Below are 20785 nucleotides of genomic sequence, written 5' to 3' on the forward strand. Positions count from 1 at the left end.
AGCACATGCAAAAACCCCTAAAGTTAACAAGGACTTGGTGCTTTTAAGCACCTGAAATTCCAGTGTGTTTGGGGTTGTGTGTTGTTAGGAGGAGGCTGGCCTACATGATGCCAATCCTGGCTCTTTATCTGAAGCCCCAAAACCTTCTCTGAGAGGCATCATCCCACTGACTCCTGGACGTCTCCTCACATATAACATCAAAGCTCAAACTCAAGTTCTTTGTCTTTCCCACCAAACATTCCATGTGTCATCTGCTCCTTCTCAGTTGATGGCAAATCCATCCTCCCAGGGTCTCAGGTCAAAAACCTCAGCACCCTCCCTGACTTCCTGCTTAGCCACACCACCCAATCTATCAGCAATTCATTTCAGCCTTAACCTCTAAAATAAGCCAAACTCCTTCTCACAATCATCTAGTTCAAGCCACCATGGTCTGTTCCTTCTAACAGGTCTCCCTGCTGCCCCCCACCTGCTATATAGTCTGTTCTTCAACCATAACAAGGGAGGTTTTTAGAAGTGATGAATTCTCTTCTCAGAACTCTCCATGGCTTGCTTTATTGCTGAAGTTAATACCCAACGTTCAGAACATGGTTCTCAAGCCCTACATGATCTAGCCATCCACTATCTCCTTATTGTCTCCATCCCTGCTTACACACCAGGGCCTTAGTATGAGCAGCTCCCTTTGCCTGAAAGATTTTTCTCCAGATCTCCCCAGGAATTGCTCCCTCATGTCAAAAGCTCTCAAAATGGCATTCCCTGACTATTCCAGCTGGAAAGATGAAAGAGAACACCATATCCACCCACTTTCTTTTTAAGCACTTAAATGCTGTGTGATGCATCTCTACTTCCAAAGAAATGTTGTCTATTGATGCACTGCCATGCCCTTAGAACTTGAAGAGTTCCAGTTAAAGAAGGTACCTTTAATGATGCACTTTGCTGGGCTACCACATGGTCATTTCTAGATCAGATAAAATTACAAACTCTTAGGAAATTAATGGCACCCCACTCCAGTACTCTTGCCTGGAAAATCCCATGGATGGAGGAGCCTGGTGGGCTGCAGTCCATGGGGTCGCTAAGAGTCGGACATGACTGAGCGACTTCACTTTCACTTTTCACTTTCATGCATTGGAGAAGGAACTGGCAACCCACTCCAGTATTCTTGCCTAGAGAATCCCAGGGATGGGGGAGCCTGGTGGGCTGCCGTCTATGGGGTCGCACAGAGTCGGACACGACTGAAGCGACTTAGCAGCAGCAGCAGCAATATCTTACCAAGATAGAGGTTCTAGAGAAAGAAGAGAAGGCCTATGTGAGTGCGTGCTCAGTCACTTCAGTGACTTTGCAACACCATGGACTGTACCTTGCCAGGCCCCTCTGTCCATGGAATTCTCCAGGCAAAAAATACTGGAATGGGTTGCTATGCCTTCCTCCAAGGGGTCTTCCTCACAAAGGGACTGAACCTGTGTCTTTCTGCAGCTCTTGCGTTGCAGGCATATTCTTTACCCACTGCACCACCTGAGAAGCCCAGGTGAAAGCATTAGTCACTCAGTTGTGCCCAACTCTTTGCCACCCCATGGACTGTAGCCTACCACTCTCCTCTGTTCGTGGAATTCTCCAGACAAGAATACTGGAGTGGGTTGCCATACCCTTCTCCAGAATCTTGCCTATGCTCAACTGAGTTTTCAACCAGCTTAAGGGGAAGGAGATTAAGGTCTTCTGAGTACATATTTCTCTTGCCAAAAGATTACTCATGTGTTTTTCTATAATCATAAGAAAAAAAAAATCCACAGCAAACTTAAATGGCAAACAATAGGGGATGGTTTGGAAATTATGGTATAGCAACTCAATGGAATATGATGCATAATCATAGTTTTGAAAACTATGTAGCAACATGAAAAAATGTCTGTGGTATAGTTTTAAGTGAAGGAAGCAGAATTTTAAACTATGTCTATGTTCTGATTGAAACTTTTAAAATTATGTTAATTTCTGGACAAATGAAAAATCAGTGATTCCCTAGAGTGGTGAAAACCTCACTGATTTCACATTTTTGTAGTTCAAAACACTATTTCAGTTTTCAGGCTATGGGTGTTTTAGTCACTCAGCCATGTCTGACTGTTTGCAACTCCATGAGCTGAAGTCTGTCACCCTTCTCTGTCCATGGAATTCTCCAGGCAAGAATACTGGAGTGAGTAGCCATACCCTTCTTCAGGGGATCTTCCCAGTCCAGGGATTGAACCAGGTATCCTACATTGCAGACAGGTTTTTTACTGTCTGAGCCACTGGGGAAGCCCCATGGGAACATCCATCAATATACCTAAAGAATCTCCCTACACTGGTCTTCCCAAGGACACTCCCAGACATCAAACATCTCATGCTGGTAACAGGAAATTCATGACAAAGAACAATGCTTGAGTATCCCTATAATCAATTCACTCAGGATTAACTAACTCTGTGTAAGGGACTATATGCTAGGTTCTATGAGGGAAATCAAAACTGTGCAAGAGTCAACTCTTGCTGTGATGGGGCTGATGATCCAGGAGAAGGAATTTATGACAAACTCCAAACACCCACAATATAAGACTTTTTAATCCTGAGAAAAAAATATTAACATAGCACTAAGAAGGCAATGGCACCCCACTCCAGTACTCTTGCCTGGAAAATCCCATGGACTGAGGAGCCTGGTGGGCTGCAGTCCATGGGTTCGATAAGAGTCGGACATGGCTGAGCGACTTCCCTTTCCCTTTTCACTTTCATAAATTGGAGAAGGAAATGGCAACCCACTCTAGTGTTCTTGCCTGGAGAATCCCAGGGACGGGGGAGCCTGGTGGGCTGCTGTCTATGGGGTCGCACAGAGTCGGATACAACTGAAGCGACTTAGCAGCAGCAGCAAGGAATTAACTAGTTTTGCATTCAGTCTTTGCTTTGAGAGATCCAGAGACGAGTGTTTCCAGAGGTGAGGACTTAGGGGACAAGAGTAGATGTTCCAGGAAGATGAGATTCTGAACATGGCAGAGAGGCACTCAGCAAAATAAGAGCCGATTATGGGTTTGGCTTTAATAGGGCTTCCCTGGTGGGGAAGAATCTACCTGCTATTCAGGAGACTCGGGTTTGATCCCTGGGTCAGGAAGAGCCCCTGGAGAAGGGAACAGAAACCCACTCCAGGATTCTTTCCTTGAGAATCCCATAGACAGAGATGCCTGGGGTGCGACAGTCCATGGGGTTGCAAGAGTTGGCCACGATTTAGTGACTAAACCACCCACTACCACCTGGCATAAATGTTGGGTATACTCACAGGGATTGTGGCTAGGGTTGGCTTTATGAACAAATGCTCATAAAGGCTCTTGAGCAGAAAAATGAGAAGTTCAAAGTGATAGAGTAGAAAATCTTGTTTAGTAGCTGGAAAGAGTTCAAGCTCAGGGACCAAACAAAACAGTTCCAAACTCCAACTCCTCCATGTACTCTTTTTGCCACATTATCTGGTTTGCCACCTAACCTCTGAGCTTCACTTTCCTTATCTATAAAAAGGGATAACTCCAGCTCCTCGATAGGCTTGTTAGGAAAGTTGACATGGTAGAACAAGAGAGGAGCTTCAGTAAAGACTCAATAAATCATTTTGTCCCTCTCAATTTTCAGTTCTGAGAAGGAACTGATGGAGAAAACAAGGCAAAAGGATGCAGATCACAGGACATGTTTCACGTGGGACCTAGCAGACTGGGGGGTGACATGATCATGATGGCTAAGGGAAAAGGCAAAGTCAGCAACTGTCATGAAGATTCAAGACAAGAGATCAGGGGATGATGATGGCCCCCCAGTGAAATGGGTATGATAGAAGGAGAAATGGTATGGAGATGGCTTGTGTTTGAACAATTTAAAAACTAAGGAACAGCAGCAGTCCATCTAGCAAAAAATAGCCAACGTGAAGTTGGAAGTCAAGATTCATGGCCCGGGATAAAAGTATGGGCTGGAGACCCGTGGCATACACTGTAAGATTTTTAGTAGTTGACTGTTCCTGTTACCAACATCTGTAATGCTCCTATCCACCCTTCTCTACAGCTCATTATTATATGGCCCAAATGTACAGAGAAGTTGCTGGACCAAAAACCCTACTTGACATATATTCCAACTAAATTTAGCATCATATATTTTCCTCCATGTGTTTTTTTTAACAGTTCAATTCAGTTCAGTTCAGTCACTCAGTCGTGTCTGACTCTTTGTGACCCCATGAACCGCAGCACGCCAGGCCTCCCTGTCCATCACCAACTCCTGGAGTTCACTCAGACTCACGTCCATCAAGTCAGTGATGCCATCCAGCCATCTCATCCTCTGTCGTCCCCTTCTCCTCCTGCCCTCAATCCCTCCCAGCATCAGAGTCTTTTCCAATGAATCAACTCTTTGCATGAGGTGGCCAAAGTACTGGAGTTTCAGCTTTAGCATCATTCCTTCCAAAGAAATCCCAGGGTTGATCTCCTTCAGAATGGACTGGTTGGATCTCCTTGTAGTCCAAGGGACCCTCAAGAGTCTTCTCCAACACCACAGTTCAAAAGCATCAATTCTTTGGCGCTCAGCCTTCTTCACAGTCCAACTCTCACATCCATACAGTTAGAAGTACGTAATTCACATGTCATACAATTCACCCACATAAAGTTTATAATTCAATGGCCTTAGAATATTCACAGATCTGTGCAACCATCACCACAATCAATTTTAGAAGATTTTCATCATCTAAAGAGGAAAACACGTTTTTCCCTCAGCAGTCATTCCCAAGTCCCCAGCCCCACCCTCAGTCTTAGGCAACCACGAATCTATACTTTCTCTCCATAGATTTGGCTATTCTGGACCTTTCACATAAATTAATCATACAGTGTAGAGTCCTTTGTATCTGGCTTCTATTTCTCAGCACAATGTTTTCAAGATTCATGTAAGCTGCAGTATGCAGCATTATTTCATTTATTTTTAGGACCAAACAATTCCCCAACATATAGATATACCACAGTTTGTTTATCCACTCATCAATAGATGAACTTTGGGTTACTTCCATGTTTTGGCTACTGTGAATAACCCTGCTGTGGGCATTGATATTCAAGCTTTTGTGTGGACATGTTTTCAGATCTCCTGGATGTATACTGAGGAGTGGAATTGCTGGGTCATAAGGTTTATGTTTAATTTTTTCAGGAACTGCCAGACTGTGTTCCAAAGTGACTATAGCATTTGACAGTCCCACCAGCAATGTATGAGGGCTCCTACTTCTTCACATCCTCATCGACACTGGCTATTGTTGGTCTTTTTTTTATAGTCATCCTAATAGGTATGAAGTGGAATCTCACTGTGGTTTTGATTTGCATTTCCCTGATAGCTAGTGATGTTGAACATCTTTTCATGTGCTTATCGTCCATTTGTATATCACCTTTGTAAAATTGTCCATTCAGATTCTTTGCCCATTTTTAAATTGGCTATTTGTCTTTTTATGATGATACGTTTTTAGATCACGGAATTGTGTCTTCTGTGCTTTCACTGTGTAAAACAGAGGTAGCACATAGGCATAAATTATCCATCAACTATTAGAAAAGCAGAATTACTTTTCTTCCTGCTTGAAACATCTATGTTCAACTTGGTGTGTCTGTGGTTTATAGGAACTGATGGCTTTTGTCCTTGTCAGTAAATATTAGCACGTCACAACAATGGCTGTTACGCCTGGCAGGGTGACAAACTACAGCTGTATTTCATTCTTTGTTCTCAAGGTCAAAGTTGGTACTGCCCTTTTGGCATTTCTCTTTCACAAACTCTGAAGACGAATTCAAGGCCAAACCAAGGACAATGACTACATCAGCAAGTTCACTCACCAATGTAATATATATACATCTATTCTAATGTATAGACTTGTTTTGTTGGTTTTGTCCATTCCTGGTAATGTATAGATCCCCATCTCTGAAGACTTGTTCTGAATTTTTCTGGGAGTCCATAAAAGTTTATTTTAAACACCTGCTTTAAAAATTGTCAGGTTATGAGTCACAACTCCCAACCTGCCAGCTCCTATAGGGTCCCATACTACTTGTCCTGGGGCCAGTAGTATGGGCATACTTACTGTTTTGGGCTGAACTGCATCTCCCAAATCTCCAACACCCTAGAATGTGACTTTAATAGGACCACCTATTACAGAGGTGGTCATAGTAAGATGAGGTCCTTAGGGTGGGCCCTAATCTAGTATGACTGGTGTCTTTATAAAAATGGAACTTTGAACACAGAGGCAAACTCACATAGAAGGAAGTCAGGGAGAAGAGAGACACAGGGAGAAGACAGCCATTTAAAAGCTAAAGAGAGAGACAAGAAACAACTTTCCCCCACAGACCTCAGAAGGAACTAACCCTGCTGACACCTGGATCTGGGACTTCTAGAGTTTTCCTGGTTGCACAGATGGCAAAGAATCTGCCTACAATGTGGGAGACCCAGGTTCAGTCCTTAGGGTGGGAAGATCCCTGGAGAAGGGAATGGCAACCCACTCCAGCATTCTTGCTTGAGAATTTCATGGACAGAGGAGCCTGGAGGGCTACAGTCCTTAGGGTCACAAAGAGTCGGACACAACTGAGCGACTGACTAACACTTTTTAGTTTCAGCCTCCAAAACTGTGAGAGAATAAGTTCCTGTTGCTCAAGCCACCAAGTATATGGTACTTGAGTACAGCAGCCCCAGGAAACTAACACGTCTGGCAGTGGACTTCCTGCTGAGTGCCAAAGCCGAGGCTGTCTTAGGAGGAGGGTGCCTCTCCCTCTGACATAAAGACCAAAACTGCATTGCCTTGCAACCCAACAACTGCACTTGCAGTTTTTCGTCATAGCTGCTCTTTGAGTTTTTGTTCACAGTTATTTTCTGTTCTCTGTCGAGGATTCTGACACCAGCCCATGCATGGGGCACTGGGCCAGAAACCCTCCCCTCTTCTACCACCCCAAAGGACAATCCAGGCTTCGTAACTGGGTCAGGCTTCTCCTGCCTGGCTCCCTCTTCCCTGACAATGAGTAAACCCTCTCCCTTTCCTATCTTCAGTTAATCAATCCTCCAGTCGTATCAATCCTACTTTTTAAATGGCTTTTGAATCTGGCTATAGCTCAAGCCACTATGGCTCAAGCCAGTATCATCTCTTCCCTGGACAACCACACTAACCCTCTCACTGGACTTTCCACCTCCAGATCTATACTCCCTCACCCTCCCACAACATTCTGTTGCAGTGACCTATTTGGTGTCTCTCCTACCAGTAAGATCTAGGAGGAGAGGGACTGTGTCCGGTTTTGATCATGTATCCCTACTACCGGGCACATAATAGATGCTTGACAAATGGCTGACAAAGGAAGGAAGGAAAGGTGGGGGAGAGGCGGAAATGATATGTAGGTTTTATTTCCTTTCATAAACTAGCTCCCTGATAACTCAGTTGGTAAAGACTCCACCTGCAATTCAGGAGACACCAGTTCGATTCCTGGGCTGGGTAGATCCACCGGATAAGGGATAGGCTACCCACTCCAGTATTCTTGGGCTTCCCTTGTGGCTCAGCTGGTAAAGAATTCACCTGCAATGCGGGAGACCTAGGTTCAATCCCTGGGTTGGGAAGATCCCCAAGAGAAGAGAAAGACTACCCACTCCAGTATTCTGGCCTATAGAATTCCATGGATTGCATAGTCCTTGCAAGGAGTCAGACATGACTAAGCGACTTTCATTTCACTTCACTTCATAAACTAAAGGCCATGGTTCTTCCTTGCTCTCAGTTGAGCACATCCTTGCACTAAGAAAAGCAATCAAGTCAATACAAGCAGAGATATTCAAATAGTGCCAAATGGTGTGTGGTTTTCAAATTATATGACACAGCTTTCTATACACAGAATCCATCTAGATCTGAGCTGGTCTCCAGAAAAGAGGCACTTTGAGCCCTGTGCCTAGCTGCTGTCCTCCCTGGATCATCCAACATCTCAGAATCACATCACACACCCATCACTTCTCTTCATTTGCATGAAATTCAAAAGTCCTCTTTACACTTTTATTCCTCCCAGTAACACACTAAGGCTTAGTGTTCATGACAGCTCGGAACAAGTGGCTTATGCATTCTATTTCTCCATCCTGCAAATGGGTATGAGCAACATTTATCCCTCCTTTTTAAAATAAATCATAAATTACACATAATAAAATTCCCTATGTTAACAATGTTTAAGTACATAGTTCTTAGTATATATATATATACACCTATGGCTGATTTACGTTGAGATTTGACAGAAAACAACAAAATTCTGTAAAGCAACTATCTTTCAATTAAAAAATATATTAACTTAAAAAAAAGATTAAGCATCCATTTATAGCCTTCTTTTTAAAGATAATATAATTTTTGTCCTTCAGGATTGAAAAAAAAATTTATTTCCTGGAAAGAGTAAAAATGAATCTTGGATTAAAGGGTTGACTTGTCTGTCTTAAGAATGTCCATTCCTAAGGGCAGATCAAGCAATTCCATGTAATTTTTTTCCTCCCTGATTTTTGCGAGTGCTTCTGAGGCACATGAAGAAAGAATTGTGCTTCTTTGCCAGTGCTCTGTCCGTCCAACAGAGAGACATCACCGTTCTATTTTTTTTTAACGTCTTGAATGGTTTGGAGATTAGTGTGGGTATTTAGCAAAAAGTACAGTTTCAAATTACATGCTGCTTCGTGGTGCCAAAACACTGCACCATCATCTTTGATGATGTCTACCAACACAGCACTAAGAATGGTGGTTGTCAGTCATCTTGCCTTGCAAAGCTGCAAGATGAAATTGCAAACAATGTGTGCTTGCTGCTGCTGCTGCTGTCGTGTCTGACTCTGTGCGACCCCATAGACGCAGCCCACCAGGCTCCTCCATCCCTGGGATTCTCTAGGCAAGAACACTGGAGTCGGTTGCCATTTCCTTCTCCAATGCATGAAAGTGAAAAGTGAAAGTGAAGTCACTGAGTCTTGTCCAACTCTCAGCGACCCCATGGACTGCAGCCTACCAGGCTCCTCCGTCCATGGGATTTTCCAGGCAAAAGTATTAGACAAGCCTTATTAGAAGAGTGTCTTAAAGATCATTTCATTTTTTTTAACCTAGCAATCTCTTTTAATCACCAAGGCGCGTGTGCTTGCTAAATTGTTTCAGTCGTGTCCAACTCTTTGTGACCCTATAGACTTTAGCTCTCCAGGTTCCTCTGTTCATGGGATTCTCCAGACAAGAATACTGGAGTGGGTTGCCATGCCCTCCTACAGGGGATCTTCCTGACCCAGGGATCAAACCTGCATCTCTTAAGTCTCCTGCATTGGTAGGTGGGTTCTTTACCCCTAGCAATGACTGGAAAACCCTTAATCACCAATTGTGTATCTAAATCAATGTGACAAATAGATACTTGCTCAAAAGGAGGAATAATTATCCATGGGCATCCTTAAAAAGATAATCACATTTACAAGTATATATGTTAGTAACATTCTGGTCTTCATTGGCTGAGGTTCTTGTTTATATATGTTTAACCACGTATTTGTGTAGATATTAAGATTTCTTTAATGTTAGTATAATACTTGGAAAAGGAACCAAAGTGACCCCTCCCTGGCACTGGTAACAGATCATGCAATTAATCCCAGCTTGTATCTCCCCCATTGAAGAAACAGAGGTGTAGACAAAGATTATAAATGACTAAGTCCAACTCTAGTCATTACTAGGAGAAAACAAAAACAAAGTACTCCAAAGAAGATGGCTCCAGGTCAAGTGTGAAGACAGAACACTGGTAAAACAAGAGTTAAAATGTTTTATTAAAGACAGTTTAGGAGCTAGGACTAGAGTCTGCCTTGCTCAACAAATGAATACCTAAAACAACTCACATCTTTAATCTCACCGTCTCTCCACAAAGTCCTCTGACAGTCAATCACAAAGAAGCCTGAAGAAAGGTTCCCTAGATACCACCAAAAACACAGGTTTGCAACAGATGTCTCCACGCAACTTTCAGAACAGATTCCATGTTAAGAGGCTGATAAACCCATATGTATTTGTTAATCAATCCAGGTCTGTACTTGCAGCTTGAAGCTGGGAAGTAAGAGTTATTAGCAGAGAAGTCATCGATGTACAAATAATGCATGAAAAAGTATCAGAAAAACATTATTTATAAATTCAAAGGCAAATGCAATAATATACACAATTGGGAAGTCCCCACCTGGAAGCCATCCAGACCAGTGCTTCTATTTAGGCACTAACTGATGTGCAAATAATGCAAGGAAAAGTACAGGAAAAAAAACTTCATTTATGAATTCAAAGATGAATGCAATAATATACACAGTTGGGAACTCCTCACCTGGAAGCTATCCGGAATGCTTATATTTAGGCACTAATAAATGTGAGCTTTTTGCTCACACTGACCACCCTCCTAATTAAGGAACACAGTGTCAATCTCTGTTTCCCCACCTATACAATAGGAAACCATGCTGTGTGTTAATGAGTGGAGGTTAAAATTCTCCCAGGGAATGATATTACAGAAAACACAAATGTTATCACCATAAAATGTAGCGAAAGGTATAGTTTTGAACCTAAAAGCAGTTTAAGTCACGTTTTGAAAGAACACGGCCAGAGAAACATGTACTTGGAACCAAGTTGCTATGCAGGGGATAAGGAGAGAGGTTCAGGGTGAAATGACTCACGAATGCGGGAATGCAGGGGCTCTAGGAAATATGAAGTCACAAGGGACCGTCCCTGAGGTCTCTCCTCCCCTCCACAAACAATGCAGTGTTCAAAAGAAGATGGGTGAGGAGTTTGGAAATGATTATTTTTTGTTTTGGGGGATTCTTCACATCATTTACCAAAAGTACAGGCTGGTATATTGTTCAAAAAATCATTAAAGGAAAACATCCTGATGTGTACTAAGAAATAGTGATTTTTCTAATACTTAAAGGATAACAAATAGAAGGAACACTTTAATTCTAGGGGTTTGTAACTAACACTTTGACATGAGCAGAGAGCAAGTTTGGTCTGACACGAAGCTTGTTAAAAGTTTAGAGGGCAGAAATACAAGGGTATCCAGATGTCTCAAACAGTCAGAGCATCTCTTCAAAACCAGCTAAAGGCAGGGAGCATCTGGGGCAAAGAAGCAAGCTAGCAAAATACCTGAAATGTGGTGATCTTGACCTTTTCCAAAATGGAAGCTTTCTGAGAGTCTGCGTGCAAACCAAATCCTACCTTAAGATTTCTCTGGAAGCAAACCACTTAAAACAATCCACATTGAAACTTACACAAAAAGGAGCTCATCCGTGGTTCAAAGAATTATCTTCTAAAAGCTTCATGTTTTTTAATGACACCTTCTTAAACATGTTTCGCAGCGTGCAGCAGCACACCAATAAAAACCACTTGCTGCCCTTTGAACTCTGAATGCTCCACTGCAATCTCTTTCCTTAAATAGAATCATGGAATATTAGAGTAGAAGATTCCTCAGCGATCAGTTAGAATTGCAGTTCTCAACCCTGGCTAAACTTTATAAGCATTTCTGGAGCTTTTAAAAAATATAGAGACCCCAGGTCCCCAACCCAAACAAATTAAATCAGAATGGAGGGTAAGTATTAGTATTTTTTAAAAAATAAACTCCACAGGTAGTTTTATAGGGCTGCCAGGATTAGAACCATCGATATAGCCTATAGATTTACATTGCCCAATATCATAATCACTGGTACACGAAATATGACTTGTGAGCACTTGAAATCTGACTAATCTGAATTGAAATGTGGCATAATTATAAACACATACAGGATTTCAAAGATCTACTACCTCCCCAAATCACAAAGTATCTCATCAACATTTTAATATTGATTGTATACTGCTAATATTTCAGATATAAATTGGGTTAAATAAAATTATTAAAATTAACATCACCTTAAAAAAATATTTTTAATGTGGCTATAGGAACACTTAAAATTACATGTGCAGCTTGCATTTGTGGTTCCTGCCATTGGACTGTGCTGGTCAAGACCAACACTCTAATTACAAAAGAAGAAACTGAGGCAGAGAGCATCATGAGTTCAAGGCAGCACTTTGGAGTCTTAAACTCTCTTCTGGCCTCAGGCTTGTCCCGTTGCCTTAAAGCTCACTGTTGCAGAGCTAGGAATGGCAGAGCCCAGGAAACTACCATTGGGGTTTCAAACCTTTCTTTCTTTTATCTTGCTGGCTGTTTCCTCTAAGATTTGATATGGAAATCTATTTCCCTTATGAAAAAATGTTCCCTCTCTGCTGTGCACACACTTGTGATTTGTCCTTGTAGGGTTAAAAAAACTTTTCATGACTGGGTCATGAAAGCCCAGTCACAAGAAAGAATGTTAAAAATAAATCTAGAAAAACATTAGCATAAAGGAAATGCAGAAAATAAATGAAGACTATTAAGGCTTTTACGATGTAGATGGTCAAGTTCTATCCCGTGAATGTTTTACCCTGTTGCAGTTTAATAAATAACCCTGGAGACCCTCAGCATTCCAAAGTTCATCCTCAGCACAGCATCCCAGTCTCCACTCAGAATTTAGAAGCCTGAGCCTGTAATATTTTCTTTCCTCCCAAAGGCAATGTTTTTCTGGCCTCTGTTGTCACTCAGTGAGGCAAACAGACTCTTCCAAATGGCACACCTCATCACACGTAGATACCTTTCTAGAAGTGGACTTTATCCTCAAAGCCTTCTGTCTCTGCTGCATGGATTAGTACTTGGTCATTCCGAAGTCAAATAGCATCGCAGTTGACTTAGAGAAAAAAATCTTGTTTTGATAATGTAAAGTGGTCCCACCAGATCTGGCAAATGGAGATAAAATGTATTTCTTCTAATAATCAGCTAATTCAAACAAAAACAGAGATGTTTTTTGTTCCATGTGGTTTTTCCCCCCTTGGGAAGCCAGCAGAGAGAGAATTGCATAAAACTGGCTGAAATGTGTTATATTTGAGAAATCATGCAACACAGAGGCTCCTCAGTGTAATCAAAGAATAAAAGAGACCTGAATTCTGATAGAAAGTGTTCATGCAAAGAGCTGGAAAGGAAAACTATGGGTCAAGCCAAACAACACATACAGTAGATACATTCAAGATTTCTGTTGAGATATTTTTGTGCTCCATCCTAAATACAGCAAAACCAAAACATCATCTTAAATCAATGTTTGGTGCTCTGGAGCCCCCTATGTTGCATGCATGATTTCAATTTGCTGTGATCAGTCAAATTTTGCCAGTCAAACCTCAAAGACCATACTTTCAGGTCCAACTCACTCCTTATGTAGTAATATTCACCTGTAAACAATCTCAAATACACCAGCTCGTAAAGATAATATATTAGAGACAGATCTTAGGCAAAAAACGTATCTGCCAGAGTGAAAATAGTACTTGTTACTCTATTCAACATAAAGAAGGACAAAGGTATTTTAACTTTAAGAAATTTTTTTGGATTCCTTCCTCAGAGACGAAAAAAAAAGGAAAGGAAATTTATGAAAGGAAAAGGACAAGAAAGTAAAGAAAGTTACTGCCTTTACTGAGATGATCCTATAGACCGTTTTTAGTCTCAAATTAAGTCTGGATGATGTAGTTTTACAGGGCATGTATAATTACAATGGTGAAGATGAGTGGCCTTCAAATAAGGAAACCAATATCAGAAAAATTAACATTGCAGATATATAAGAATAACCAGAATAAAAACTACAGTTTATATGGTCAAGATATTCATTCAAAAGATCTGATAAATTTGAAAGGTTAGTGGTCAAAAGGCTTGAAAAGAGCAAAGCATTCGAAGCCATGGCTATGCTTCCTTCAGGACAAGGGCAATTATGACAGCCTGACACTTGGAAAGACCCCCTGACCTGGAAGTAAAGACCCTGCTTCTAGGCTGGGTTCGGCATTCTCCAACTCTAGGCCTCAGATGAGCCAGAAGAACCACCAGGCCGAAGGTTGTCCTCTGCAAAGGGACGAAGCTGGCCGATCAACGAGAAGACACCCCCTGCCCCACCAATTCCAGCTCTGCCAAATGCTATCACAAAAGCCTTTCTCACATCTGAACCCCTAAGCCAAAAGGAACTTCTCACTACAATTAGGTGTGTGTGCTTAGTTGCTCAGTTATATCTGATTCTTTGCGACCCCATGGACTGTAGCCTGCCAGGCTCCTCTGTCCATGGGGATTCTCCAGGCAAGAATACCGGAGTGGGAAGCCAAATGCCAACATGGCAGTTTTCAATCCTTGTTAATTTTAGGGTAGAGGTTACAAATGTGAACCTTGAGGAAGTAGGAGGAAGCAGCTAAAATATGTACTTTTTTAACGTTAAAGTTGATTCTGATCTATTTCTCAGAAAACGTAAATGGGCAACAGAGTGAGCTTGGAGGTAAGAAATATGGAAATGTCACTGTAACATATTATACATTCAAGAATTTATCCTAAACTTTTAAATTTTTTTTTGAAGGTCCTAGAGTCTCAATAAGAGTTTCAAAATTTTTACTTTTGTTTTGTAATAGTATCATCAGTATTACCTGGAAACTTGTAAAAGCCTTCTCTCTCTTCTCTTTTCTTACATTAAATCCATGATTTGTGATTCCCAACAATGGAATATTAATGGATCCTCAAAAAGCACTAATTGTCCATTTTTTTCCTAATTACAAAATGTAAGAACCCTTTATTGAAAACATTCAACATGATGTCATTTTTAAAGTGCCAGAGTTTCTATTTAAAGCAATGCCATAAAGTAGATAGCTTATATAGTTTACAAATAGCAATACAAAAAGGTTCTTTAAGTCTGCTTAGCATATCTGAAAGTGCTTCTTTCTCACATTTAAATATGTGGGGCCATTGCCCCCCCTCTCCAAGTTTATTACCTTATCTCAGCTGTATAATTTTCTTAAGTAGGATTCAGAGAAATAGTCCTAGATTTAAATTTTTAAACACTAACTTATAAAAGCATGGGTTGATTCCCATAATACAGCTGGTAGTCAAACTGGACAAGATAATGAATTGACTGAGATCATTGTTCCATCTTCATCCAAGAAAGCTGCCTCTAAAAAAAGATCTTAAATTGCTGTGGAAATCCAATTTGTAAGAAGCAAAAGAAGCATATAGATGGGAAACACCAGCCATGATCACATTAATTTTGTGGCTAACAGCACTGCTTTGAAGTGAAGAAGAAGAAGGGGGAAAAAAGATGACAAAAATAATAAGTCTACTCAAATCCCCAATTTATTCTAATAGCATAACCAGAAGAAAACCAACTACAGACACAAAGTTTACATCTCGGTGATAAAGCAAACATCACACCCCCACAAAATAATTTTCAGCTTAATAAAAAGTAAAGGAAAGCTAAAGGAAATACTATTGGACGGTGATGCATCATTGCCAAAAAAGCAAATTTTAGTAAGAAATCAGGAGACCAGGAACCTGACATTAATATGAACAGCCATGGAAAGTCCACAATTGATTGGTTTTGAATCCATAGGTGAGGGAAACTGACAAATAACTGTAACCAAAATCTTCAACTTACTGTAACTGAAAAGCTATATAAGAAAAATCTCTCTAACAAGCTACCATTCACTGAACCTCTTGTTCAAATAAAAGCTGCAACACCAGAAAGATATAAAAATAAAAGCACTGTTTCTATTTTTTTGTGAGAATGTCCTAATTAACTATTTGTGACTATATAAGGTCACAACTGACTTTTCATTGACAGGCAATATGGGGGTATCAGCCATTTATATTCAAAACCAGTTGGCTTCAAGATACGATCAACTGAGTAGACATAGTCTGAGCAAAGTTGAAAAATAAAAATCACTATGAATTAGACAGGATTTAAATATAACATGTATATAACATGCTACAAGCAACAGAAAATGAGAAAACTTACAGGGAAGCACAATAAAGAAAGGAGTTCTTTAATTGCTTTCTTTTTAAGTTTTATAACTAAAGTAGTAGCTGATATTCCATCAACAGCATCCTTCTTCAGGGAATACTCATCTAGGATGGTTTTTGTTTTATTTTTAATTTTTAGGTTTCTTTTTAAATTAAAACTTAAGTAGCTACTGAAGTGATTCATGAAATCTTAGGGGGAAAGTGCATTCTTACCTGGCATATCATTTCACATGTTTCGTAGCTCCCTTACTGCAGTGCCCATGCTCACAAACATTATTTTACCCAGGAAATAATGGTCTTATTCACACACACAAACACACACAAGCTTCCAATCAAATGTTATCAAGTCTCAGGAAACTACAACAGCAACATTAAAAGTCAGTGTAAAATAAGAATTCCACTTACGAATCTCATCTATGAAAATACAAGATGGTTCTCCTGGAACCAACTACAAAGTTCCCTTTCTCCTTAATAAGCATAATAAACATCATCTTACCATTATCTGTAGAATAAAATCAACACCGTGTTGCTTTCTGCAGCCACCAAATCAAGTTTTTCCTTCCTTTCTTTCTAGTAAATTCTTTTTCACCAGCAAGATTAGGAAGAAAATAAAGCTTTAAGTATTTGCCTCAGTAATTCAGACCACAACACTGAGAAACCAGCTCTTAGTAAAAGAAAAAAAAAAGAAAAAAAAGAACAGGTCTGGTATTTTACAATCACTTCTGCAATCCACAGGTACCTCCTGGACTCCCGAATCTCCTCTTCTTTCTGGTTCTAAGTTTCTTTTAGTAATGAGACTAACTTTTCCAGTAGCCTTGAACTCCCCAGATTTAACTGACATGGAAAATGTGACTAAAAACTTGTAGAACTGTCTAGCCTCCAACCCTACAAAGAATCAACTTTGTTGGAAGTGTTGAAGAACACTTCGCAAGCAGCTACTTGCTCCTTTAGACTCCTGCACGACACAGCACAGAACACCAAATAACACTGCGCCATCTAGTTAGCAAGCTGCACTCTCCATTCTAAAAGGGGGGACACCTTCAAACTCTGGGACTTAAGGACTTGTCAGGGTTCAGCTGCTCTAAAGGTCCAATTGTTTATTTAAATAAAAAAAAATATCGCTACTGAGATAATCCACATCTAGTGGATATGGGAAAATTTAGGTTATAATGGCACTACAAACTTTTACATCTAACTTTGATTTACAAGATAAAAGCAAGTTTTAAATTAAAAGGGCTTTCTGTTAATAGAGCTTATTATTCTGAAGACGGGGAATGATTTTCTTCGAAAGTTGTCCCTGGGTGCATGCCTATTATCTGTGCTTTTCCCCTTCCACTAATGAGCATTTATCTAAAGAGCCTGTTAATCCTCTGATGTGTGCTTCTGGTCAGAGGTAACAGTTTGAATAAAACCACTAATCACTGATCACTAAATCACTGATCATTAATCACACTCTCCAGTGCTGGTGACCCGGGCCATTTTCCCCTTTAGGTCTATGTATGCATCACAAACAAGAAGTTTTAACATTTCAGATGCACATGTATTGTGTGTGGGGTCATACTATTTCATCTCTAGATGTGAATAAATAATAAATACTGCCACAAACTTGGGGAATGATGTCAATTAGACTCCAGACATGAGTTTCACAAATGCCTACTCTACAGCATGGCTTTCACTCTGAAGAAAGTAGATCTGATTATAACAAAACATGTGTTCTTCAAGAAATTCCCACATACTCAGAATATAAATTTTCCTGTATTTAGCTTTCACCAGCTTCAAATCAGAGAGCACTCAGCTCTTCTGCACCCCCTCTATTCAAAAGCCTGTTAAGAAATCTTTTATTTAATTTCTGCTACACTGCAGCCCCACCCCCACCCCACCCGGAGTTCTTTTTACTTTTATCCCTTAAACATGTCATATACAGTATTTTTATTCAACTGCCAGAAACGGGGATTCTGACTCAATTCAATGACGTACGTATTTAACTTTCTATTTAAATACAGAAAGTTAATGTTAAGAGAAAAAAAGTAACCCATGCACCACTCTATTGTACGATATTTTGAGTTCAACGACTTACATTCCCTCACTTTGGAAATGAAACGTTTAATCTCGAGCCTTCCAGCCAAATTTGATTTAGTCAGCACCCTCAGCCATCCCTCTTCGGAAAACCGGTCTGTCTGAGGAAGGCGCTGTGTAAAATTAAGTACTTTGCTTAACAGTGAGTGTGTTGTTTTCCTAAGTCACCACAGGGACACGGTACTATCATAGTGTCTCTAAACATTTCCTGAGACGCCTTTTCTATCAGAGTTGAGCAGTTTGCCCTGGAGAAGAGGGTTCACTGGTGCCTTTCTTAAATAATAGAAAAGGGCAGATTGTGTGTGCGTCGATCAGGTACTGCGCTCCCTCAGCCACCAGAAGCTCTCACCCACACTCCAGGGACTGTGATCGCCCCAGGGAAAGCAGTCAAAGGCGGAGGCGGGGCCAGAGTGATAACGGTGTGGGCGGTAGAGTGGGTGGAGAAGGAGGGATCCGGGAGGAGAGGGCAATAACGATGCCCAGGGAATCAGAGATTGTACGAGTATGTTGGGGGTTGGGGATGGAAAGCCTTGCCTTGTCAGCACTTCTAAGGCCCCCAACCCTTGAGTATCTGAAGCTGTTAATCAAACACTTATTGGTCTGCAGAATGACGTAATGGACCTGTATCCAGCCTTTATTCCTTGACACATGTCAGAGAAGGAGGGAAAAATAAAAATCAAACACTCTGTAGACTCTGACAACGAAATATACAAGTAGCCCACTTCAGTTCCAGGCCTTGAACAAGTCTCAAGTGGGGGCGGCACTTGTTCAGGGAAAGTTAGGGTGGACAAGATCTTTATCTACCAGATACTCAACCCCCACCCCAGAAATAAATCTATGGCAAAGGAAAAGCGGGATGCAGCCGCCGGGAGAAAACATCTCCTTGGTTCCTTCGTGAGTCTTGCCCCTCTAAGAACGTCGTGAAAAGTTTTGAGTTATTCCGTGGAGAATCTGGTGGAGAGGAAGGCTCCGCCGCCGTGCTCTGAGAACTGCAGCCGCGTCGAAGGCGGGAGCTGTCATTTGGGGCAGCGGCGGGGAAGAGGTAACGATGCCAACGAGAACCGGACAGAGGCAAGAGGCGGCTGCAGGAGTGAAGACGAGGAGAGCCTCGCCACTGTCGAGCCTTCCACGCCTGCAGTGAAAGGCAAGTGCCCTCCGAGGGTGATGGCCCCCTCATTCCCTGGCGCGCGCGCCCACCACCTGCGGTGGGCAGCCCTGCAAAAGGTGGCAGCAGCAGGCTTGGGGCCCGGGAGGGAGCTAGCCCCCAGTGCGCCCGCCCGTCCGCCCCCTAGGTGACCCGGCGTCCTCGCCGCACCCGCTGGAAGTTTGCAAACTTTCTCCGGGGGTTCCGCCGCATCACAGGGAAGTTGGGGACGCGGGGGGGAGGTTCCTGTCTCGCCGTCTCCGCTGCTGCCGCCTCTGCCGCCGCTTGACCGCACTTCTGGAGGGTTCCGCACCTTGCCAGGTCTCTGGAGGCAAACACACACCCCCGATTCATAACTGTTCCCCGTGTCAGGGAAACACACGCGCGCTCCTACACACGCACGCACGCTGGGGCGGACACGGCGCTCGCTCCACGTTAGCATCCCTCCAGTCGCACGGCGCGGCGGCCACCAAGACGCGCTCCGGGACGGACACGGCGTGGGGTCTCTGGGGTAGCCTCAGGACACGGCTGATTCCACAATCCACCAGTATTTGGGGCCTGACTTCCCTCTGGTCCGTCAAAGTGTTTACAAACACAGATCATCCTCCAAAAAGAAAATGCATCGCATCTTCCCTACTCCTTGCCCTGCGACCTGCCCACTGGACCAAGTAACCTCGCGGCTGCTGCCGAGAACCAACCCCTGCAAACAACTACACTCCCGAGACGGCTCCCGCGGCAAGTGCAACAAAAGTGACTAAATGCAAAAGCCCCAGAAGTGGCCTAGCCGTATTTTTAGGAACTTACCAAACAAGTGTGGAGAAGGCAAGAGCAGAGCCCGGGTGAAGGGACCACGTTGGACTGAGCAAAGATTACAATACATTCTATTTAGAGTGCATTACATCACCCCCCCGGTGACGTCACGTGGGATTCCTGAACTTCTAAATCATTGCGGTCCGTGGGGGAGGGAGGAAGGGAGGGGCGGGGCCGTCGCGCCGAGGGGGCGGGCTCCGCCCCAGCCCCGCCCCGCTCCCGCGCCACGAGCGGACCCTGGTGCACCCGCGGGGAAGCGGCGGCGGCAGCGGCGACCGCGCAAGCAACAGCTTGCAGAGCCCAGCGCCGTGTGACACGGCTCCCTGACTTTAGTGGTGTGAGTCAGCTTGGAAACAATCCTCAAGGTTTCAGAAAGGACCACGGAGGAGGCAGGGACACGGGCCCTCCCGTGAGTAGGGCCTGGTAGCATTTAAAAAGGTGTGGGGATGGGGCGAGGTGGAGAGGGGTGCCGAAGAGCGCAGGGAAGAGACTGTCTCCGAACAGAAATGCGGGACGCTCCCCCTTCCCCCACCAGCAGATGTCCAGCTCCGTTTTGCTGCGACAGTCATGACCTCATTACAGTGTTCCCTGCATCCTGGCTTTTCAGAGCACTCACTGGACACCCCTTTTCACCTCCCGCCCCCGCCCCTCTCCAGCTCACTTCCAAGGAAATAACTTCTTTATTGTGCAAACTCATGTGGAATACACTGCCCCCACCCTTTCCAAGACCCCTGCTTCTCGAGTCTAAGAGCTGGAAAAAGAGTTACTCCTGGAAGGGAAAGGTGTATCACGGCTAGAGCCAAGTGATGAGCCTGATTTAGACTCAGCGTCAGAGCCGGAAGGGCCATTGGCGATCATTCCAGAGCCTCGTCTGTAACTTGCCCAAGCTCCCCGGCTGACA

General features: G+C 42.7%; 1 protein-coding gene across 7 annotated transcripts in view; it reads right to left on the reverse strand.

The window, feature by feature from the left end:
* CREB5 (cAMP responsive element binding protein 5) overlaps positions 1 to 19987 on the reverse strand; it is a 434235-nt gene extending 414248 nt beyond the window's left edge. For 3 of the 7 annotated variants that reach the window (XM_069586752.1, XM_069586750.1, XM_069586745.1), the window contains exon 1: positions 19879 to 19982. Coding sequence is in view for 1 of the 7 variants with exons in the window: in XM_069586747.1 (XP_069442848.1) it covers positions 19879 to 19954 (76 nt within the window). In the remaining 6 variants the exon portion in view is untranslated. Of the gene's footprint in view, positions 1 to 19878 lie in introns of all 7 variants that reach the window. The other 4 variants (XM_069586749.1, XM_069586748.1, XM_069586746.1 and 1 more) reach the window with 3 other exon arrangements.
* Positions 19988 to 20785: the final 798 nt, after the last annotated feature.

Source organism: Ovis canadensis, chromosome 4 (assembly GCF_042477335.2).
Source record: "Ovis canadensis isolate MfBH-ARS-UI-01 breed Bighorn chromosome 4, ARS-UI_OviCan_v2, whole genome shotgun sequence".
Lineage (NCBI taxonomy): Eukaryota > Metazoa > Chordata > Mammalia > Artiodactyla > Bovidae > Ovis > Ovis canadensis.